At 34.0% G+C, this 26,290-nt stretch overlaps 1 protein-coding gene across 1 annotated transcript; it reads left to right on the plus strand.

Annotated features, from left to right (window-relative positions):
• Positions 1 to 2,576: 2,576 nt before the first annotated feature.
• LOC124820373 (linamarin synthase 2-like) lies at positions 2,577 to 6,149 on the plus strand. The gene is made up of 2 exons (XM_047292048.2): positions 2,577 to 3,178; positions 5,033 to 6,149. The coding sequence occupies exons 1-2, from the start codon at positions 2,671 to 2,673 to the stop codon at positions 5,968 to 5,970; spliced, it is 1,446 nt and encodes a 481-aa protein (XP_047148004.2). The 5' UTR covers positions 2,577 to 2,670; the 3' UTR covers positions 5,971 to 6,149.
• The last annotated feature ends 20,141 nt before the right edge of the window (positions 6,150 to 26,290 follow it).

Raw genomic sequence — 26,290 nt, forward strand, 5'->3', positions numbered from 1 at the left:
GAACATAAAACCAAATATGAATTGCTATTTTTTATAGTTCCTTTGTTAACTCTGCAAGATGGAACCACGTTGGCAGCTATGAAAGCCCTAAGCACTGCTATACTAAAAGAAAAAGAAAATCCCACTCAAACAAGAAAACACCACCAACGAAATGAAAAATTGTTCAACCAAATCTTTAAATTTAAAAGAGTATAAACCTTACGAATTTATCCTCATTTATAACCTATTATAAATTATATTGTTTTAATAAAAACTGATGTATGACTATATAAATTAATGTTATTCCATTATTATTTGCAAGTAGGGTGGGACATTAGACCCGTGTGAACTATGTATTGGTAGCTAACGAGGAGGCGTAGATAAATAGGGTATAGGTAACATGGGGTCTATTTTTTGAGTGTTAGGTAACCACTTTAACGTATTGAATTTCTGACTTTCTTTTTATTTATATTCTTAAAAATGTAATTAGTTTTACATTGGTACGTTTTTTTGTTAAGGAATTGTTAATACAAAGAATCTTGACATTTAGAATTTCGAATATTCTTATTCATTTCAATCACTAATCAAGATGGATCATCAGTTTTTATATTATTGTTAGATTTTTCTGGAAGATATATTTCAAATATTCTATACCAATAAATTATCACGTTTATTTCAAAAAAACTTTTAATCATATTACTGTAAACCTTTTTTTCTTAAATGTGCGTGTTTTCCACAACGATGATTGAAGAAGAGAAAAGTTGGTTCATACTCTTACTATTTCTTAATTTTCCATAAAAGTTACATATTAAAGTTTCATTTAATTTAAATAAATTACTTGGAAATGGTCGAGTATGCATTGACAAAAATGGACTACCGTCGTAGAAGTAAGAAGCTAAGAGGAAAAAAAAGAAAAAAGTAATCCTTGTCAGAAACGGACATGTAGTTTTGAAGGAAGAGAAAAGAAATTAAAAGAAAGAGTGAAATAAAAATTAATAAAGAAAGAGAAAACCATGCGATTGAAAACAAAAAATATTCAACGGTTATTAATCTTCCATGGTGAGAGGCTTTCACACTAGCCACAATCTTATTATCTGTTATAAACTGGACTCTGAGTAAAACAAATTTGAAATTTCTATAGTCGTGGAAGTGAGAGAGAAAACAAGTTTAAACTTCCACTTCAAAAAGTATTTTTGTTTTTCTTAAAAAAGAAAAAGAAAAAGAAAAAGAAAAAGCCTTCTTGTTTTGTTAGTATTACTATATTAGTCCCAGTTGGACTTAGTCTTTTAAGCATTTTTAAAGAAAGAGTTATAATTAATGAATAAGTTTGAAATTTAAGAATAACAACATATTTAAATTATATATAATATGTACATATGATATAAAATTAAAATATTTTGATATCATAAAAGTGGGATAATATACTATAAATTTTATAAAAAAATGAAATAAAAAATCATTTTATACAATAACAATAATCTCATAAATATGTCCTATCAAGGAGAAAAATAATTCACCTTCTATCGTATTAAAAAAACAGAAAAGTAAAAAATAAATAAAGTTAAAATAAAATACGGTCTTTTATATTGAGAAAAAAGAAAATATGAGAATGAAAAAGCTATACATAATTTCATTAAAAAAAAGTATATGAATTTAGTAATTACACGCATTCAATCTTTTACTGAACATTTACGTCAACTAGTAGACTTTTCTTTACACTTCCTCTTCTATTAACACATTTATGCGTACATTAATCAACTGTCCTAATGATAGAGAAACCAAATTGTGTGGTAGATAAAAAAAATGGATGAAAATATTGAAAAAACAAATTGAGTGGTACCACCATTTTTTTCTACCATGCTACGCAAGAAAAAGCATTGTAATAAATACAACACAATGAAAATAATATTACAAAACATAATCAATAAATACATTCAACTTAATCTTATTTTTTTCTAATTTGATTACTCGATCCCTTTCATTATGGTGTCTTGAAAATGAATAAATAAATAAATAAAATATTTTTTCACAAAAAATCCATTGATAATAAAATATAATAACCTAAATAAATAACAAAATCTAATATTAAAAAATATATTTATTTAATTTTATTCAATCAAATAATTTTTTTTTAACGAAACAACTATTCCTTTTACTAATGTGTTAAAAAAAAAATCTTTTAAAAGAAAAGCAACTTTCTTTTATTCCATTTTTATTTTTTTCTATTATTAGATTTTTCCATATTACTTTTCTCTCTAGGAAATGACAAAACCACTCATTATATACACACATACATTCATGGTCATGAGATTTATTTTCAAGGGGTGACGTATAATTAATTTTGATGTCGACAATTCATTTTAGTTAAAATAAGCGAAATAGAAATATTTTGTGTCCACGTGATCGATCCATTTACCGTGTGGTAGTAACCAGACGAAGAAGAAGAAGACTAGTTTTACTGGTTCTACTTTAACAGTGACATCAGTGTTTTGCAAACACAAATTTTTTTATCGAACACATCATTATCAGTTGTGAATTTAATGTAGACCAACCAATGACGAAGTTGGTCTCTGTTTCTGTATATAAGATGGAAGGAGGGATGCTAAAGCACACTGCATAGCAATCTTTCTACACCTTACACTTGACAAACAGTGTCGTTGTGTTGAGGTTTCTTACTGAGTGACTAAAAAAATGGCCTCAGTTGAAACTCCAAAGCCTCACATTGTTTGTGTGCCATACCCTGCACAGGGCCATATAAACCCAATGATGCAGCTCGCAAAGATCCTTCGTTGCAAGGGTTTCTACATAACCTTTGTGAACAGCGAGTACAACCACAGGCGTTTTATCAAGTCTCATGGACCAGAATTTGTTAAGGGTCTCCCTGATTTCGCGTATGAGACCATACCAGATGGATTGCCTCCTTCTGATAAGGATGCAACTCAGGACATTCCAATGCTCTGTGATTCAACCAGAAAAACCTGTTATGGCCCTTTCAAAGAGTTGGTGTTGAAGCTCAAGGCCACAGAGGGTGTGCCTCCAATTAGTTGCGTCATTGCCGATGGGATTATGGGCTTTGCCGGAAAAGTTGCAAAGGACATGGGCATTCCAGAAGTTCAACTTTGGACAGCCTCTGTCTGTGGTTATGTCGGATATCTGCAATTTGATGAACTCGTTGCACGAGGCATGGTTCCATTCAAAGGTTCAATTTTATCTTTTTCCCTCTTTTACTTTCTTTTATGTTTACAAGTTACTTTTCCATATCATTTCCTAAACATAAATTATATCAATGTTTTTTATTAAATCACTATAATATTTTAATTATATTAGTTAAATAATATCAAATTAATTTATATAATTTTAATGGTGTCCATCAGATGACTTTCATAAAATAATAAAAATAAAAATAACATTTTTCTCTAACCATAACTTCAGTCGAATAATAAATAAACTCAGTGTTACATATATGGGAATAATGACACATAATGATCCTGATAGCTCAATCTTTAATTTTTCTTTTCTTTTCAAATTTGGTAGTTTTTTTTTATCTTTTCATATTTGAAAAGTATAAAAGACAAAAAGAAGATATATATATCGGTATTGAATTATGATAGATTACTAGTACCAACAATAACTCAAGCTGAAGAAAGATGATACTCATTTCTAGCTTTTGAAGTGGTCTCTTTCGACTGAGAGAGTTTTACACTATTTGATTACTTTGAGGGTATTTATTTTATTTTTTTCTTTAAAAGACGATTTTAATTTATAAGTAACTTTATATTAATTAATCTACATATTCAATAATATTTTTATGGATTTAAAATATCAAAATACAAAACTATTAACTTATTTTAAAATATTTTTACATTTTCCTACCCAAGAAAGGTCCCCCAATCAAATCTCTTAATTTTTTCATCATCATGTCATGTGAATATATTTCACTAAAATTATGTATTTATCATAATTTGTCGGTCGAGTGAATTTAAAATAAATTATAAATATATAATTTAAAATTTTTGTTGATATAAGGTCACAAAAACATGACTTAATAGATTTAAAAGTTAAAACATTTATTAAAATATTAGTCAATGCTCACAATAAATGAATGATGATAAAAGGATATAGTTGTGTATGAACTGTCAAAATCAACCACGTCTTCTGATACAGGTTTTATGGGTTGATCGGTTGGGCGACACTGACCATAAGTAGAAAAATGTTTATTCCAAAAGAAATTATGAGAATGTACACAAAAAGAAAAAACAGAATACTCTTTTTTATGATGGTTTATCTCAACACTTTTAATCGATGATAAATCCAAAATGCTTGTTACAAAAATATATTATTTATTTTCTCAAATAAATATAAGCGGAAGGAAGATAAATAAATGATTTAATGTTTTATAAATTTTAATTTTAGACCCTTTTACTTTTTAATATATGAGTTCTTTTTTAATTTATTTTTCTCATAATTTATTTTACAGATTTCAGAATATTCATAAATTTGATTAGATTTGTGTATTTTCATTTCTTATTTTATATTTTCATCAATATCATGGGTTTAACATAAAAGATAAAATAAAATATAAATTAGTATACTTTTTGTTTTTGAATTTTAGCGTGACAGAAAATAAATAGATTGCAAGTTTGTCTTATGGAAACCCATACCTACATCGTTTTTTAATCATTATATGACTCTCTCAATAGTTTTTTAATTAATGAAATTTATTTTACTCCACCAATATTTAGTTTAATTATTCCGTCACCCTTGTCAGTGGGTCCCGCAAATGATTGAAGCATTTGAGTGGCTTACAAGGCTTGCCCTTGCAAATCAGAATCATTTACATCTTTTGATTATTAGTGAGATATAACTGTGTTTTATTAAGTTAAATAAAATAAGAATAACATGAAATATATAAATGAATTCTTATCTTACTCTAAACAGAGATGAAAACAGATTGTAGAGTCTATTATGATGAACATAGCAATCAGAAATATCGTAGGATCAATTGAATTTTTAAACATAATCTTACATAATATATTCTTGTAAAAAATTTCAGATCAGAAGGAGATTGATGATGCTTTGGATATAAGTCTGGATTGGATCAAAGGAATGAGTAACATGAGACTGAGAGACCTTCCAACATTCTGCAGGGTCACTTCTTTGGATGATATTTTGTATGATTTCTTGAATTCTGAGTCACGAAACACTCTGAAATCTTCGGCAGTGATCATAAACACATTCGAAGACTTAGACGAAGAAGGGCTTGAGATTCTAAGGTCATATAACCCAAACATATACACCATTGGTCCACTGGACTTGCTCGGTAGGCATTTTCCTGAGAAGGAGAAGGGTTTCATGTCAGTTGGATCAAGTTTGTGGAAAAATGACTCAAACTGCTTAACATGGTTAAACAAATGGGAACCTAACTCAGTGGTATACGTTAATTTTGGAAGCATAGCAGTGATGACAGCTCATCACCTGAAAGAATTTGCATGGGGACTTGCAAACAGCAAGCTACCTTTCTTATGGATCAAAAGGGCAGACATAGTAGCTGATGAATCTGATTCATTGCCACAAGAATTCTTTGATGAAATCAAGGATAGAGGGTATATAACAAGTTGGTGCATGCAAGAGCAAGTGCTTTCTCATCCCTCTGTTGGGGTTTTTCTAACCCACTGTGGCTGGAATTCTACACTTGAAGGCATTTATGCTGGTGTGCCTATGGTTTGTTGGCCTTTCTTTTCTGATCAACACACAAACTGCAGGTATGTGTGTGCAAATTGGGGGGTAGGAATGGAGATTAATCAGGATGTGAAGAGAGATGAGATATCTGACCTTGTCACAGAAATGATAAAGGGAGATAAAGGAAAGGAAATCAGACAAAAATCCTTGGAATGGAAGAAGAAAGCAATCAAAGCTACTGATGTTGGAGGAACATCTTACAACAACATCCATAAGTTAATTAAGGAGGCTCTTTCTCGCAATGCTGCTTGAGTCTTCTTTTATGATCACTCTCTCTACTAAGTTTGGGTTTGCAATACCTGCTTTTATGAATAAGTGAACTATTTAAATTTTATTTCATTGCAAAGTATGTTGTAACGTTAATTTATTGCTTAATGTCTTAATTTTAATTGTCACATCTTTTAATTAAAATGCAGATTTATTCTAGCTAATTTTCTATGTTCTTTACGTTGAAACAATGTTTGTTTATCGGTTATATAAGCTCTCACATATATATCGTCAACGTTATCTTTATTTTTCCAAGTACTTTTTCTTTAAAAACTTAGCTGGTAATGAGTTTATACATTTATCTTATTGTCTTCGGTAACATCTTCAATTGTTTTAAACAGTCAATATCATTCAAAAATTTGTTATATCCATACAATATTATAGACATATATATGGTTACTTATCTTTTTTCTTTTTTTAACCAAGAATAGTTGTTTATATTCTTTTTATATAAATGCATTTGATGATTAACATTACTTGATAAATTAGCTAACCTAAACTATAGAAAATATTCTAGAAAGTTACACGGTGGATGGTTAGGTAAAATTAATATAGAAGGAAAGAACATCGTGAAATCCCTTACGTATAATACTCATCACTGTGTACCAATCACCCTTGGTATCATCGTGAGCCTACTCTTCCTAAAGAGTCTAAAATCAATCTCCCTCTCTTACATGAAAAGTATAATATTAAAGAAAAATAAAAGTTCATAGAAAAAAGAAGAAAATTTATAATTTATAAGAAGATATATAAAGTGTTTGAAGAAAAAGTGCAAGCAATTATTATTAAAAAAAAAGGAAGAGAGAAAAATAGAGAGTTAAAGCCTTTGCTACAACTACACTAAGATTACAGAGGAAGAAGAAAAGACACTTTGCTACAACTACACTAAGATTACAGAGGAAGAAGAAAAGGCACTAGGGTTTGCTACAACTACACTAAGATTATAGAGAAGAAGAAAAGACACTAGGGTGAAGTAATCATTCTTTGTTCTCTTTTCCTTGCACAAATCAGTAGGGAAAGTTTTTGGCCTAAAAAAAAATAGAAAAACAACAATACATAATTATTATCTAACAACTCAATTTTAAATAAAATCTTACATTTATTTGAGTTCTTGTGTTCAAGTGTGGGTCTCTTGGAGGTGTTAGATCCTGCTATATCACTATCTTCTATCGAAGAATGACTTTGCCACTAGTAAAAAATGTGGTTTTTAACTTGCTATATAGGTTTCGGTTACGTGAGAACTGAAGCGTATAACGTTATATACATCGGTTAATCTAAGACCCGAGGCAGAATAACGATATTGCACTGGTTAATCTAAGACCCGAGGCCTATATCACTACTGCACCTGCTACGTGCCTGCAACTTTACTTGCTACGCCAGACTTAAGGCATCGGTTCATAAGGAACCGAAATCGTTGATGTTGTCCAGCACTTTATACCTCGGGCTGGCCTTTTAACCAGTGCCAAAGCAAAAGCTTTTACTGCCGCTGCCACTCTGCACTTAACCTATTTGCGTCAAAAAGCTTCTCCTTCCTCCTGCTCTCCATTCTTCCTCTGCGTCGCGGGTTCCTCCACCACTTCCACGGCTCGCCGCCCACCCGTGTGCTGCCAGTGCTCACCTCTGTCACTATTGCCTCCAACACTGCTGCCTCCGCCGGAAATAGGGTTTCATCCACCGCTCCAGATCATGAAGCCCAAATCGCGAAGCCCTAAATCAGAAAATCCCAATTGGTCGTTGTTCAACCTCGCGAGTTCGTCTCCTCTGCCTCGGCCACCATCGCGCGTTTCTCCCCCAACGACGAGTGGGCCGCCTCCGCCTCGACCACCATCGCGCGTTTCTCCCTCAACGGGGAGTGGGTTGCCTCCACCGATGCCTCCGGTACCGTCAGGATCTGGGGCACGCGAAACGACCTTCAGTCCCGACGGCCTCTGAAGCTTCTCTTTTGTTGATGATGTCTTTTGTTGATGTTGTATATTGTGCAATGAAGGTGCGATGAAGCTTCTCTGTGTGTTGTGTATTGCTTTGTGGTGTATGTAGGAATTTCTGATATGTTGTTGTTCTTACTATGCTGTGAACCCCCAAATGAAGCTTGAGTTTTGACCCACCACTCCTGAAATAGGCTTATTGGTTGGCTGACCGTGAACAGATGATGCCTAAGCCAAAGGAGGAGCAAGAAGTAAGGAAAGTGGTGATTAGGAAGGAAAGCTTGAAGGTAGCAGTGGTCAACAAGCAATGTCAAGGAGATGAGGATGGTCGAGGATGGTTGTTTACCAGCTTTGGGAACATCAGCAAGATCATTCCACAGTGAATCAGCATCCTAAAGGTTGAAAAAATTAAAAAAAAATGTTACTGCCTCGATTACCTAAAAACCGAGGCATAATCCTATTCTTTTTGACTCAGTCCATAACCGAGGCATAAAACCTACCATTTTTTACCTCGTCTATATATGCCTCGGTTGTAGAATCGGTGCCTATAAGCAAAAGTAACCGGTACAATTTCCTCTTACTGCACTAGTGTGCCTCAAAGTGCATATGTGTTGTTGTTGGGCCAAGTGTGTGGGTAGTGTTCTCGGGATACGGGAAATCGGGTCATGGGACAATTAAGGAGGGTAAGACTCATTTAGGGTTTGGGTGTTATGGTGAGTTATTTGGTAGTAAAATATATGGATTTTAACTCGTGTATTTGACATCGATTTCTTTGAAACCGAAGCATAAAATGGCGCATTGACATATTTGCAATAATAGCAAACATATGTGTCTCGGTTCACAAAGAATTGAAGCCTAAAGGGGTCTATAACCTTGGTTGTTTGGATAATCGAGGCCATAAAGTACTTATGATTCGATTATGATGCAAACCGAGACATAAAATAACTGATTTTTTTTAAAAAAAAATTTAGAGGCTTTAGGCAGCGGTTTTTAATAAAACCAAGGCCATAAAGCCTTATTGTCTCGGTTAATATTATAACCGAGGTAATAACATGTTTCTAGGGTTAAATTCTGCAAACTGAGTCTCACTAGTAAAAAATGACGTTTTTAACTCGTACATTATGACTCGGTTCTTACTGAACCGAAGCATATCAAAAAGCGGTGGCATTCTCGTAATTTTAAAAGCATTATATGCCTCGGTTGTTAAACAACCGGTGCCTAAAAATAATATTGATTCGGTTATCAGAGTGAACCGAGGCATAATCCTCACATAGCAAAGATACGACCTCGGTTGGCATGGACCCGAGGCATATTAGACTCTAGATCGGCCTCGGTTGGCATACACCCGAGGCATATTGTGCTTTTAATTCACCCGAGGAAGCTTCCTGCTCATTTCCCCCATTTCCCCCAAAGCACTTCTCTCTTCTCTGCGTCTTCTCCCTCGCAGCTCTTCTCTTCTCTCTTCTCTGCCCCCACCCTACGCAACTCTTCTCTTCTCTCTTCTCTGCCCCTTCTCTGCATCTTCTCCGCCTCGCCATGGTGGACGCAACGGCGACAGCAAGGTCGCGGCACCAAGAACGCAGCGGCAACGACACGCGGCGACGACGACGCAGCGGTGACGGAGGGCAGATCTGGGCGCACGGAGGGCAGATCTGCGGCGACGGACTGCATTCTTCGTTGGTGGTGGTGAAGCGATCGGCGACGGCGAAGCTGAGGCTGTTGGCGAAGAACAGAGCGGACGCAGGAGCAGCGGTGGCCTGATTGGCGAGTCTGGTGCGGTGTCCGGTCTGCGTCGACGGACTGCGGCAGAACAACCAGGTCTGGTGCGGTGCGGTGGCCTGATTAGGGTTTTTTTGATGTTGACCGTAGCTGCTTTGGGTTTTGCATTTGGTTTCAGTGCAGTTTTGGATCAGTAGAGTTTTGCATTTTGTTGAATTGAATCTGTGTTGATTTATTGAATTGAATCTGAGAATAATTTTTTGAATCTGAGAATTTGTTTTGATTTGTTTTACGTGCTTCTTTTGGACGTTTGTTTGGTCTGGATTGATCTGGTTTCGAATCTGAGAATGATCAACTTCATTGGAGATGTTGAAGGTGCTGTTAACTGCCTAAAGAAAAAGGAAAAAAAAAATAAAAATAAGACCCTACTGCCTCGGTTCAGCCTCCAACCGAGACAGTAGAGGCAGAGGAACAATTTCGGTTCTAATAACCGAGGCATAAAGTCTATCACTTTTTACCTCGCCTGAATATGCCTCGGTTCAGGAACCGGTGCCTATCAGCGAAAATAACCGGTGCCATTTCCTCTATCTGTACTAGTGTCTCTTGCACATTTCAAAGATAACCTTATCTATTGCACCACTGTGCTGCTCTCTCCTTGTCTTCCAAACCATCATCTTCAACATTTGTGTCATTTTTTCTTTCATTTTTCGTTGATTAATTGTTTCTCTACCATTTTCTTTCGTTTTTACCGATTGATTTTGTGCATGGGTGCTCTTTGGATGTTTATTTCGTTTTGTTTCAGCACCAAACCCACCTTCAAGGCTAGTTTCGTTTTAGGTTTTTTATGTTTTCGTTTAGTTGTTTGTTATTCATATACCATAGGTATAGGTAAAAGTGAGAGTATGCTCAAATGAACTTCAAATGACTTGAAAATTTGTATGAATGTCCAAAAAATCATAAAAACCCCTCAGAAAAAATTTCAGCTCAAAACTCAAAGTCTAACTATTTTAAATACTTTTGCAAAGTTTGAAAAAAAACAAAATAAATTTATGAAAAACGAAAAACAACGTTTTCTGGGAGATCTAGAAGGATTAGCTCACTATACCAGCTACTACAATACCATAATTTTTTTTTACAAAGTGAAAGTTAGGGTCAATTTAAGATTGCACTCCAAATAATTTTTAAACTTCAGATTCACCCAAATTAAGGATTGTTGGGATTTTTCTCCTAAAATAAGAGTTTAAAAGAGTGTTCAAAAAAATTTTCGTTCAAAGATAATAACCATAGGTATGAAAACCAAAAATCACATTAAATAGTTATACGTAGGACTGTTTTCTGGGTTGTAGATACTTGTTCTTATGTGTTGCATGTTTGTTTTTGTGTTTCTATAATGGTTTATGTGATATGAAATGTTTACAGAAACGACCATTTTTTTAAAATAAAAAATACTTTAGGCAGTGATTCTAGTAAAAGCTGAGGCGAAAAAGGGTTTATTGTCTCGATTTTGGATTCAACCGAGGCCATAAACCCTTTAATTAATTAATTTTAAGGGTCTACGACCTCGATTGGAATTAGAGAGAAGAAAGGACAGGGGATACTTGGGACTTTATCATTTAAGTTGTTTAATTCTTTATAAATTTTCAGAACTATGTAATTGCATAACATTTTAGACATTTATGACTTTGTTTTATTTCCACCCATTTAAATAATAATTTTTTTTGGAATACCGTTTTCTACACTAATTTTTTAGAATATTTGGATTTTATCACTACTCGTGACATCCTAAATTAGGGATGTTATAGAAAAGGTCCTACAAGTAGGCTTCTTTTTACCTTTGTTGTTTAAAGACGAATTTCATCATCGTAGAAGTTGGGACAATTGCCAAAGAATTGGAAATATCTTAAGAAGGCACAAGATGCCTCTACAAAACATAGCTGAAATCAAGTTATTTGATTGTTGGGGCATGGATTTCATTAGTCCTTTGCCTATGTCCAATTCAATAGAATACATTATAGTCGTTGTAGATTATGTGTCTAAAGAGAATTATAGAGAAAATTGTCTCAATCGCTAGAAGGAATTGGGCATTTAAGTTAAATAAGAAAATTGCATTCAAGACTTCCAAAGGCTTGACAACATTCCAAATGATCTATAGAAAAAATTGTCATTTGCCAGTAGAGTTAGAACACACATCGAATCTTGAATGTTTCTAAATTCTAGATATTGCTTCCTTCATTGTTTTCCAATTCAATATTTCATACTTTTATATTTCAATTTCCATTTTCTGAAATCTTTTCCCCAATCCTCTAGTTCTATTAATTTTCATATTACTTTTAGATGACGTGTATATTATCCCTAGTTTCAATTGCACTTTAGTTTTCCATTTTTCGTTAATTTCCAGTTTTAGTAATTACTAAGATTTTTGATTTTCTGTCATTTCAAGCAATTCCATTTAGTTTTACTTTCCATTTGCATTATAATTTAGTTTACTTATTAATTGTATTATATTTGATTGAAAATACTCAACTATAGTATAGAAAATGGATTCTACTGTTATACTGAAAAAGCCAATATTTAAAAAATCGAATTCTTTTTTTTTTTATGCATCACTGTTTCAGGTTCTTTGCAAATGATGAAATTTGGAGGAAAGCTTGGTGTTCAATACTTGGATGTTGGTTCTTGGTCAACTACTGCAGTAGCATTAATTCACCAGCTTGATTAGAAGTTGTTGGACCAACTTTAGATGTTAGGAATTGGCAGATTTTGGAGTCCGGTGCAGCAACTTGTTTCTGGAAGGAGGCTGGTGTGTATCACTTTTATCGAAGTCTGCTTCATGATGCCGCCTGAACTTGGATAGTCTTTATATTTATAGTTTTAGTATTAGTTCTTGTTTACATTTTCTCTTCCATTGTCTGAGCTGTTATCTTATTTAGAAGTAGAATTTAGATGTTTTTCCTATGTACTGAGATGTAAGAATTTGTAGTGTTGTGGGAGCAAGTATCTTATGTAAAAGACTACAAACATATTATGCAATATCATTTAATATTTCCTTTTCAACTGTTCTTATCCAGTAGAAATATTAGTGGTTAGTTTGACTTGATGTCATGAAAAATTTCATAATTTAAATTAGTGGAATGAAACTAGGGCCTCTGCCCTCCATAGAAATAGTGGGATTATCGAAGGCCTTTGTCCTTCGGTAATTACCGAATGCCTTTGTCCTTCGGTAAATGTTAGCGACAAGGGATTTACCGAGGACTCTTTGACCGTCGTAAACCGTTTGTAATTATCTTTTACCGACGGTTTTGGAATGTTTCCGATGGCTCCTGGCCTTCGGTAATGCCCTTCTTTTTTGTAGTGATAACACATGCATTATGAAAACATACACCACAAAACCCTATCCATACAAGACAATCCTAACCACTCTCCTTACCTGGACTCCAAAGGCTTGCTCACGCTTCCTCTTACAGCTTGGTGCACTCTTCTTTCTCACGGGTTCCCCTTAAAATTAAAACTACCTTCCTTTAAACCCTAAACAAAATGGAAATCCACTATAATTCCCTGAATCCAAATTCTCGTATCCATCTAACCATAAATCAATGGAAAACGTTTCTTCAACAACAGATTTTTGACAACAATTTGACAACAACACGTGTCTCACTGTCATTGGTTGTTTTTATTAAATTTTGTTTAAAGATTCATTTTGTTTTGGAGGGCACTTTTGGAATAATTTTCAGAAACTTTTTGGCGCTTTTCAGAAACCCTGCAAAAGTCTCTTTTCTCATTTTCGAAACTCTCTCTCTATCTTTTCGAAACTCTCTCCGTCATTGAAGTGGTGTCTTTGTCCACCGTTGTTCGTCCGTCGCTTGGGTCCACCAATGTCTTTGGAGGAAGTCGTCTCTCTCTCTCCGCCATTGAAGTGCTTTCTGTGCGCCATTTCTCCAAAGCTCTCGTTTTTCCGCTGACACCGTTGTTCCTTCGTCGCTTAGGTGCATTGTTCCTTCCTCTTTGGTTAGCGAGTGGTTTTGTTGGCATCATTTCTCCAAAGGTATTGTTTTTTCGTATAAACAACCTATAAACAATGGTGCAGAACGTCACTTCTCAACCTATAAACAACCTTCGTGGGTCTTCCATCCACATAGGACTCACCAAACTCGAAATTGCTTGTTATGGACACCTTAAACCATGGCCAACAGGGGATCAATCCATAAAAACTTGAAAACACAGTCGTCAGGACTGTTGGGGAGTGCTTCAGCCATGTCTGGGTAGCACTCCTTAACTTTTGGTACAAAAGGGGATTTTTCCACTGGTGCAGGGAGCACACCCAATAACGTTTAACTCACTCACCCATCTCAAAAAATGAAAAATTCAACAAAAATAGAGAATGGGGAGTAGTGTTCATCTAGCTAGGGAGTACAGTTGAAGTTTATGTACAAAATACCCATTTTCTTTTGGTAATCGATTACAGGGGTCTTGTAATCGATTAGCAGAGGAAAAAGCGTAATTTGTACAGAAACTTCAACTGTACTCCCGAGCTAGATGAACATTGCTCCCCAACTCTGTTTTTCTGACCTTTGCTACTTGTTTTGTTCTTAAATTTCTCCACCGAACTCCAAATGACTTGATTCTTGTTTTGTTGGAATCTAGACTTAAAGATCTTTCCAACAAAACAAGAATCAACTCATTTGGAGTTCGGTGGAGAAAGTTTTGAGGAAAACAACCAGCAAAAGTCAGAGGTGGTAGAAATATATAAAACCTTAACTTTAAGGAATTAACTGCACCTACTCAGGTGTCCAAAAATTATAAATTAGTAGTCATTGGAAAGATATTTGAGTCTAATTTCTAATAAAAAAAGAATCACATCATTTGGAGGTCTGTGGAAAAAGTTATGATTAAAATAGTCAGTAAAGGTCAAAGTTGACAGCATGGGTTATGCACATCACTTCAATTGGAGAAAACCACCTAAATGAACATTTTTATTTTGAAGAAATCAATGACCTAACCTCATTATTGGTGCAGAGAGCTCACCGAATAACATTGAACTCACTCACCCATCTCAAAAAAGGAAAAATTCAACAAAAATAGAGAATGGGGACAGTGTTCATCTAGCTGGGGAGTACAATTGAAGTTTCGATACAAATTACCCTTTTTCCTCTTGTAATCGATTACAGGGGTCTTGTAATCGATTACCAGAGGAAAAAGGGTAATTTGTACAAAAACTTCAACTGTACTCCCCATCTAGATGAACACTGCTCCCCAACTCTGTTTTTCTGAACTTTGCTACTTGTTTTATTCTTAACTTTCTCCACCGAACTCCAAATGACTTGATTCTTGTTTTGTTGGAATCTAGACTCAAAGAGCTTTCCAACAAAACAAGAATCAACGCATTTGGAGTTCGGTGGAGAAAGTTATGAGCAAAACAACCAGCAAAGGTTAGAGGTGGTAGAAATATATAAAACGTTAACTTTAAAGAATTAACTGCACCTACTCAGGTGTCCAAAAATTATAAATTAGTAATCATTGGAAAGATATTTGAGTCTACTTTCTAATAAAAAAAGAATCACATCATTTGGAGGTCTGTGGAAAAAGTTATGATTAAAATAGTCAGCAAAGGTCAAAGTTGACAGCATGGGTTATGCACCTCACCTCAATTGGAGAAAACCACCTATAGGTGTTTGAACCAAGGTAGTTCAAGTTCATGACAATTTTTGCACAACTCGTAGAGGAAGAAGTTATTAACTTCTGCAATCAATTTGATCGACAACCATCTTCTTAGATTACATTTCATTGTATACTGTTATGTATCTTTTCATTTCAAAACTTGTTGTTTCGTGAAATGTCATTACGTTTTTTTATTAATGTATGTGCTTTTTAATATTGTTATAATTTTTCATTACTCAATACCCTTCATTATTTCGTTTATATTTGTTTAATATTGAAGTATTCCAACTTGAAGTGTTCCATTAATGATCCATCCATAAAACCTTCAAAAGACAGTCATAACGAATCCAAAATATTCCTGGGGAGTGCTTAAGCCACGTCTGGGTAGCACTCTTCAACTTTCGGTACAAAAGGAGATTTTTCTACTGGTAAGCGATTACCAGCTCCCTGTAATCGATTACAACAACATCAGTTCTTTGTCAATGGTGCAGGAACTCACCTCTCAACCTAGAAACACCTTAACTTGGTCTTTCAATGATGACGAACAAACAACTGCAAAAATGGAGGAGGGAGAACACTGCTATGAAGAGAGAAGTTGAAATGAAATTCAAATCCCTAAAATGGAGAGAGAAGACAGTGATAAGGAGAGAAGATAGAGTTCGAAAACGAAGAGGGCAGTTTCGGAATCCAAACTTCAACCCATTCCAAATCAGATTTTAAATTAAAGAAAACATTCAAATTCGACCAATTAAAACTTGACACGTGGCGTTGTCAAATCTTTGTCAAATTGGCGTTGTTGGAATATCGCGATCCTAAATCAATATTTTATCCCCTGCACCACCTAACATATATAATTTCCTTTATATAACCTTCTAATATAATATCATTCTTATACTAACCTAATATAATATTAACCGAATATAATATTAACCTAATATATTATTATTCCTGCAACAACTTATATAAAGTCATTCATAACTAACCTAATCTAACGTCATTCATAAATCTATCTAATATATCATTTTAATCATAAACTAACTCAGAATATAACAAAATTACTTAACTCATATATATAGATACATATATCCACGTGAATACAACTAATTCATGCATACCCTTTCTTTCAAAAGAATGAAACCCTCCCAACAGTATCTCAAGTAAAATACACCCCTAACCCTCATATTTACGTTTTCCAATATATGCATGTACCAGGACCCACACCAATTTCCCATCCAAACTCACTAATTTTACTAATTAAATTTTCATACTACTCCTAAATACTTTTATCACCCAATGATACACCATAAATAAATATTTATTTTTAGAAAATATTAAAATAAAAATAAAGTTATTTTTATTTTATCCGGATCTTACACTATTCATTTACTTTTCTAATTTTTGCTCACACATTATGTAACGCCCCGAATTCTGGATGTTACGGGTTTACAAAAACCGGTAAATTTCAAAACTTTATCATTTCGCAGAAACGTATTTTTTCAAAAAACGTTAACCTTTACACATTTATAATTTATTAAAATCATAATAGTTCCAAAAGTCTTGTCTAATTACGTTATTTCAAAAGTAATTAAAATGACTAAAGAAATAAAACAACTACCAAAAGAACTTTTTAAAGAAACCTAAATCTTTCTCCCGTCATCTCACGAATCTATCCTGCCTCTAGAATATCTGCAATATCATTTGCTCACGTATAACACATTATACGATCATCGCCGATAATTTCATTCACAAAAACACAAACACAAACATGTATGAGGTAAGCTACCCGATAAAACAATCATAACAACAAGATACATACATACTGATTATATCAACCATAATCAAACACACAACAAGATACATACCTTCTGATTATCTCAACTATAATCAAACACCTAATACATAAAAGTAATAACAATATATAAGATTCTTAATCTTCTAACATAAACAATTCAATCATAATGAATTACTCGATCCTCGATCTCGATCCTCAAACTTCCATCATTGATCCTTGATCCCTAATCCTTGATGTTAGCACTAACATCTCACACATAGATCTTTGGTTTATCCACTCATTAGCACCTATGTTAACTATTACTAACCATTATGGTAACACCACTATTGACATAACATAACTTGGAGCATGTCAAATACCATGATCATCATCATAGATACCATCATGATTATCCCAATCATGAATCATATCATGAGCATCACCAAACCATGAACTCCATCATGACAAGACTTAGTCACACTCATGTACCTTACCTCATCGACTATAGCCGCTCCTACAGCTCAATCTGTAGATTCCCCATACAAATACATTCGAGTCATCCTTCTTTTGGCTTAGGACCTGTTCTCCTATCATACAAGGTAGAACATTTATCCCCCTCACCAAATAAGATTCAACACTCGAATATCATTCTCTTTTCTACAACTATTTGCCAAAGAGAATGTCACTCTCTTTTCAACAACTAATGCCAAAGAGAGTCATCCCCTTTTCAACAACCAACGCCAAAGGGAATATCCCTCCCTTTTCAACAACCAATGCCAAAGGGAGTCACCACTCTCTTTTCAACAACCAATGTCAAAGAGAGCACCTATTCGCAGATAGAATTAGGATTTACTAGGTACAACAAGTAGACTAATCTCCCATGCCTCATGCTCATTATCCACACACACTCTTGTGCATTCCATCTTCCACTAATGCTCCAATCTCAACCATAAGTCAATCATGGCCCTAAACAAAACCCCTAAACTCATTCTCTGATTCTTATCACGTTCTACAACTTCTCCAAAATAGAGCTACTGATGCGAGGATATTTTCTCCCAAAATAGAACTTTGATTAGTGATCCGAACGATCAGAAAGATGAACCCTACATCTAGAACCTATTGTCCAAAACTTAGCCTGATCCAACGATGAATGACTTCAAAACGATGAAAAACCAGTGCAGATTTTATAACATTCTCCAAAACAGAGTTGTTGATGCGAGGTTGTTTTCTCTCAAATTAGACCTCTGATTGACGATCCGAGCGGTCAGAATGAAGAACCATACGTCTGGAACCTACTGTCCAAAACTCAGTCCACGCTAACGGTGAACGACTTCACAACAATGAAAACACCAATGTAGGTTCTATGTTATGCGGGAATTACTTCTTTTCTTCCCTCTCTTAAACTTGGCTTTTCCCTCTCTTCAAATGACTCTAATGTGCCCTACTAATCTGATCCACCTCCATTAAAACAAAGTGAGACATAATGATCCACATTATTTGGTTTATTCTCCACATAGGAAGGGATCCTAATAACCCAACACTTACAACATATATTTGCATGGAAACCCCCAAGCATCATAACTTTGTTCTCCCTTAGCATCAAACCCTCTATTGGGATAACCCAACAAGTCATACATACATTCATAGGGAAAACCTAACACATATGTTACATAAACCCTATCCCCATGCATACACAAACCCTTACCCAACAATAATCACAGATAATCATAACAATATTCATACATACATGCATCAACACAAAGATTATCAATCAAGATAATCAAGAACACATATGACATAAAAACAAGCAAACAAAGGTAAGCTTCCCTATACCTTGGCCAGTACTAGGACTTTATCTACAACCCCAAAACACCATCAATCTTTCTTTGCACTAAGAGTTTATGTTGTTTTCTCTCTTCTTCTCCCAAAACGCCAATCTTCTCTCTTCCTCTGTTTTCTCTCTTTGATTTAAAGTTTTCTAGGGTTTCCACTACAAGAATAATTGATATTACCGACGGTCCTAATTCATCGGTAATGTATCAAATTCGTTGGTAATTATCGTTTACCGACAACTTACTGACGGTCAAAATACCATCGATAAAAACGTTGTCGGTAATCTTTACCGACGAATATTTCAACCGTCAATAATTACCGAAGGCTTTTGACCTTCGGTAAAGCCGTCAGTAATTAATCTGTCGGTAATTACCGCGATCTGGTTCATCTTCTTCTTCTTCCTTCCTCCCTCTATGCCATTTTTTTTTCGTTTTCATGAACTCCGCCACAAAAAAAGCATCACGCCAGTAACAAACTAATTTCCAAAGAATCAAACAACCAATTTATTTTCAATTGTTAAAATCATAGGGAATCATGGAGAGTTTCTTTGCAATTCTTAGTGGAGAGCAGTTGTGGATTGCAACAGAGCAAGGTGGTGGAGAGCAGCGGTGGTGGAGAGCAGCGGCGGTGGAGAGCAGCGGCGGTGAAGAGCAACAATAGGAAGAAGTATTATACTGAGATGGAGAGAAATGAGAGCAACGACGGTGTTTGCCACATATATTGGCACTGGATGCGAAACTGGGGCCGCAAATTTCTGCTTTTTTACTGACGGTCAGAAGCCTTCGGTAAATCTGTCGATAATGTCGTCAAGCGAAATAATGGGCGGGAAAATTCTCGCTCTTTTTATTGACGGCCAAAAGCCTTTGGTAAATCCGTCAGTAATGTGCATGTCACTTGTCGACGATCAAAAACTTTCGATAAATCCATCGGTAATGTGCATGTCACTTACCGACGGCCTTATCGAAGGCTTTTGACCGTCGATAAAAAAGATAAAAAAAACGTTGATAATTTCGTCAAAAATTAAAATATATTGACGAATATTTATCCGTCGATAAAAATCTGTCAGTAATATTAATATTTTTTGTAGTGTTCTAAACACACCAAAAACTACCTGTCTCTCTATATGTTATTATTTATAAATAACCCAACTTTATCACTAATATTTCTTACTTATAATAATATATTTTATTCTAATTATAACGAGGCTATCAATAATATATTATTATTATCTAATGATAATATGTAATTACATCAAATAATATCTTAAAATATCTTTTAAGTCATTTAACAATACCTAATAATGATTTTCTCTAATAATATCTCTTTTAATCTATAAACTCACTAAAATTATATCTTCTATTTTTATTTAACTGATTGTTAAAATAACAACAATTAAATCTTCTAAAATATTTACATAATATTTTTTTATTAGTTTGTCATATTATTTAATTTGTATGTTTTTTCTTTCTACACTCTCTATTTTAATTTATTGCACCTAATTAATAAAAGGTAAAAGACCCTTTTGTCTCTAGACAAAAATATAAATAATATAAAATAAATAACATAATAATTATGTTATAATAAAAATGTACACTTAAAAACACTAATTTTCAAACAAAAACTCAAAGTCTCAAAACTATTTTATTTTTAAGACCCTTATTTTCTTCGGGTCCGGCACATTATATTCGCTCAAGCCACAGTCACAACTTGATCATCTCTTTTGGTGAAACTATGTTTAATTGTGAGATTGTGATTAAATAAGTGGTTCTGAATGTTGTCCTTATTACTTTTGAGTGCGAGAAAGAATTGATTTTGTTGTTTTAACATAAAACCTCAACTTTCTTCTTGTTTGTTTAAATCAAAGAAGTTTTCAAAGCTTTTGATGATCTAACTTTAAGAAAAACCAATTAAATGGATGTTTTTCTGATTATATCATAAAAACATATTATTATATGATGAATTGCCTGAAAGGGCATAGTTTGGTTGCTAAAATTGCAAATTAATGGTGAAAGTTCAGTTGCATGTGAAAATCTGAGTGCGTGATTGATTCATTGTTAAATGGAGGAAATTAATTTCAATTCGATTATTGATGCAAAATGGTACCAAAAAGAAAGGTTGTCCATTATATATCTTCTGTAAGGAAGGGAAAAGCAGTTTTTGTTTAACCAAACAGAAAGAGGTTGAACAAATGAAAGAGTTGTCTGATAGCTCTTCAAGCAGCTCCGCTGCAAGTCTTCACCTTCACCTCAAATAGTTTAGTTGAGAAGAAGGGTGAAACATATGACACTTGTTAAAGGAAGAAGAATATTAAGGCCAAGCCACGTAACAACCTCAACTGGCAGAACTACACCATCCACCACTTAATCAACATCAGAATCCACACAACAAGAATCATCCTCTACTACTCCACCAACTTATATGCAAGAATTTAGAAGGAAGAAGGAATTAACACAACCATACACTGTAGGAGGAACTAAAGAAGAAGATGATGCCAATGAAGAAATTAAAGAGGAAAAGGAGGAGGAGTACTTTGACAAATATTCCTCCACTGGACCATAATTCTAGCCATCCTCCAACCAAGTTCTTTTTAAATTTTCTACATTTTAAATTCAGCAATTTAATTTTCTTTGCATGATGTTTCGATTAAGTTTAAGAATAAGTAGAATAGGTTGTGAATAGTTTTGAACACTGCCACGGTTAATGATATATACTGTGTTAGGGCCCTTTTTGGAAACAAAGTTTAGATAGCAATTTGAACCAATGAAAGCCAAATTTTTAGTTTGCAAGACTTCGAAAAACAAAATTTTACTAAACTTTAAAATGATGCATAAGTTGAATCAATTGGACCAAGTGTAGTAAGAGGAAGATGAGAGAAAAATTGAGCGAATTGAGAGATGTGAGGGTCCTAAGATAATTGGATGAAGCACCCTACCAGGTTTTGTGCTACATCTCTAGAGGAATATGTAACTTGACAATTGAAGGAAAGAATATTTGTGTTAATCAATGAGCCAGAACAGGCCTACCCGAAACAAGTTGTTGAATCTCTTTTTAGTACCAAGGCATGTATACACACTCCTTTAAGCCTAAAACAAAATTATCCACCCTTATCACTAAAAAAGGATGAGAAATTATGAGTGGTAGTAACCTTGGAAAAGAAAAGGAAGGTTGGACAAAGTTTGAAAAGAATGGACCTAATCTAAAAAATCAAGAACAAAAGGAAAAAGGCTCTAATAAGCACACACAAAAAAAAACTGAAAAGAGAAAAATTGCAAACAAGGTCCATAAATAAGGAGCTAAAAAGGTCAAAAATTGAACACAAAATATGTCAAAGACCTTGAAAAGTTAAAAGAAAGAAATGAACTCATTTTGCTACTACTTGCTCATCTTTTCCTAAGTGATTTTGCATAACATAAAAATCATGAATTTCTTTGCAACCCAACCTCATTACAATTCATACAAAGTCCTTGATATCTTTGAAGGTTGAGTCTAAGAAATATTATGATGGTAAATCTCCTAGCCATGGTCAAGAATTTTCAAGAGAATGGAAGTCATCCATGAAAATGGTATCAACTCTATCCTGTGGGCTATCTTTGGAGCCATCATGGAGCATGGATTGAAGAGTAGTGTAGGATATTTAGGCCATTGTATACGACCATGTAGTGTAACTTTGTTTAAGGCTTGTATTAAGGCCTAAGTAGCATAAGATTTTCTTTAAGTTAGATATCCAAACCAAGTGGAAAGTGTGTGTCATGTGTCATGCTTCCATTGGAGAGGATTTTCTTTCTAGAAGTGGTCACATGGCACCCTAGGAGTGGAGAGAATTTCTTTTTTATAGTAGCCACATGTCCCTTCACCACTGGAGAGGATTTTCTTTTAGTAGTGGCCACATGGTACTCTAGGAAGGAGAGGATTGTGTTTTGTGAGTAACCACATGTCCTCCTATTGTTGGAGAGGATTTTTGGACACTTGTCCACTCCTTAGAAGGCCTCATTTTTGGCTGATAAGAGCAAAGGTGGGAGATCATGCTTTTAGGGTTAGGAGAAGATATCCTTGGCCTATAAATAGAGGTGTCTCCACTCTTGTATTTCATCTTGAACTAATGTAATGTTATGCTGCCAAATTATGGTCATACACTTCCTAGATCAAGACTAGAGCAATTCTAGAGACTCCTATAGTCACCTTTCTCCTTGAGTTGGTCTCATGACATCAAAACATCATCACACCACCACCATCTAACCTTGAGGCTGTGAGAGCTTTTACCCCTTTCACCACCATATCTCATCAACCTTGAACCTTTCCCACCATATTTCGCACCATATCTCCAAGGAAACACCCTCTCCATGCACATCTTCTAGTTTTGGCCCAACCTAGCTAAGGAGATTGTTATCATATTCATGAAGATGTGATACAAAGAATGGAAAGATTTGAATTCCATTGTAATGAGTGAAACACTAAAATACGAAAAATCTCCTTATGCAAACACGAGAGTGACTTTATAAATTTGCATTGTTTCCATGATGTGAAGGCTTATGCTTTGATCTTTTCTTTGAATGAAATGTGAATTGTTTTTCAAATCTAGCATGTTTTTGGAAAGAAAACAGACATGAATTTAGATTGTAAACCAAATTGTTGTCTATAGATATGTTAGTTAAATTTCAGACTTGTTTAAGGGAAAACAATGTTTAAAGTTGGGAGTGTTAATAAGTACTTGAAATTAGTAATTTTCATCGTTAAATTAACACTTATCTTGTTTTGATTATGTATAAAATTTATGATATCTACCCCAATTTAACTTGTTTTGCAGGAACATAAGAATCTGAGGAGTTAATCTATTAATTGAAAAGAAAATAGAATAAATACAACATTTTTTGAAGGATCTGCCTTATCATGACTGTAATGTCACTTTAAGCCACAAAGAAAACCCACTCAAGAAATTTTCTTCAAGCCACGAATTAAAGCTTGAGCCATGAGAGAGTAGTTCATTATTAAGCAATTACAAGAAGCTCTAGCCTAAAACTTCATAACTTAAGCCACAAAGGAAACTTACTAAGGTAGAAAACCTTAACGTTGGAGCCATGAACCATCGCTTGAGTCATGCTTTGCATGTCTATAAATAAAAGAATCTTGGACAAATTCAAGAAAGGTGAAAAAGAAGAGAGAAAAACTTTGATCTAAGCTTTCTTAGGGTGATTCTAGAGAGAGACTTCAATGAATCTTCTCACATATCCTTGTAAATTAAAGATATATCTTTAGAGGATTAAGAGATGTTTTCCTCTTCATTGCATGTATTTCTTCCATTATTCATGAGGAGCTAAACCTTTATTGTGTTGGAACATGATGTTTGATGCTTAACATTTGATCTAGGAGGAATTCATGTGGATCCCAAGAAATAAAGAAATAAAGTCATTCCAAGATAGTATGCTCCCAAGAATGTGAGGAGTTTCTTATACAATAAATCAAGATATCTTATAATAAAGGCAGCCCACCAAATATGAGGACAAACCTTTCCAAAAAAGGAGGGAATGATGGAAAAAAGTAAAGTTTTAATTCTATCAAGAAGAGAATCACTCATCAAAAGTAAAAAAACCAAGAAGTTTGGATGCCAAAGCCTATCATTAAAGGATAAAAAAAGGATCAAAACCAATCCACCAAGGTCTTTCAATGTCATCTAGCGACCTAATCACATAGTCCAACAAGAGGCATACGTTCTAGTAGCTTATTTGACTTAATTTATAACATTGCGCTCAATGAACATTATTCCTTGCACATACATTCCAACAAGATGCATACATTCCAATAGCAAAACTCTCTTGTATTCAATGACATTTTCATTTATGCAATTTTCACTTAATTTAAAGTAATTAATTGATTTATAATTGATTGTTTGATGAACTAATCACTTACCCTATTTAACCGTCTTTAGATTGATAACCTAGTCTTAAATTATGGTTCAATCAATTTTCATATATGCTTCTAGATGTTAGGAATATAACAAGGATGTATAAGTAGAATAAAGTCTTAATCATAATTTAGATGAATCATACACTATCACTAACAAGTTTCACACTAGAATATATTAATTTATGGGTAGTGAAATAAACCTAGTGTACCATAAAGAATACTTCCAAGAAATGATCATCTAAAGCTTCAAATTTAGAAATAGATCTAACACAAGAGAAGAGGAATTTGTAAACACGAAAATCACTCTTTCGATAACTTAAATTAAATTCTATGTTAGCTTTACAACACTCTCAACTTCTACACTCATACTTCTTACACAAACAATTTTACATCATATCCAACTAGTTAAAACATTATTATTTTTGACAAATCCCTATAAATAAATACTTGTTTACTACAACAATTCAGTATAATTACTAGTGTATTACAAGCTATAACACAATCATATGCAGTCTACCATGAGCAGAAGCTAGTTTATTAATTGAAATCAATATTACTTGCTCTATCTTAAATTTATGTTGTGTTTAACCAATTTAACACAACTCATGAGTTATTAATCAGTTTTATGCTTGCGTTTAAACATGTTTAACACTATCAAGATGATTCAATGAGCTAAATTGAGTTATTTTTAGTCAGTGGTATTGTAGTGTATTTTATCAAAACATGCATGCTAATACATCACTATATTGAATGCATATGTAAAATTGGGTTAGCAGTTTAGACACCTAAAATACAGGAGCTACACCAAACCCATTATGAAACTCTAAGCGGAGAGCAAATATGTCATACAAAAAGCATAGGATATAGAAGGTGGAATTTCATGGCACCAAAAACTAACATGACTTCTAATCCTAAAATAGTAATCAACACATTCGTTTACTTCTCTACAGATGTTAGATATTCTTCAAAATCTCCATACAATTCAGCCACCTATTTCTAGGCATTTGTGTGTATTACTAGTATTACTAGTATTTTATCAAAGCAAAAATCAGGTACACATTTAAAATGGTAGTATCTAAAGCCTCAAACCCTGCGGAAATATATGGCAAGCTCAACCCAAAACTCAGGAGAAATTAAGATTAAAGAAAAGACGAATTTGACAAAATTGTTAATAACAAGAAATAAACATTAGAATAGAGTGGGACATATATACTCCATAAAATGCAAGTAACTATCTAATTTTAATAATATGATCGTGACCATCCATCTACCTGCACATCCCCGTTGATTACTAAATATAAAGTGCCAGATTTTAAGGCATCTCTTTCACCTTCCCTCTCCCACATCTGGAAGACAAAAACAAGAGGAGAAAAAAAAATACAATTATGAAACAGCCAAAAGTCAATGAGCTAGCTCCCACATATTCCAGACAATGGTCCTTTCTGTGCATAGCTGGGGCTGTGATCTGCGAAGTAAATTTCATTGTTGCTCTGGAGCTTAG

The sequence above is a fragment of the Vigna umbellata genome, chromosome 7, assembly GCF_029865625.1.
Source record: "Vigna umbellata cultivar VRB3 chromosome 7, Vumbellata_1.0, whole genome shotgun sequence".
NCBI classification, from domain to species: Eukaryota; Viridiplantae; Streptophyta; class Magnoliopsida; order Fabales; family Fabaceae; genus Vigna; species Vigna umbellata.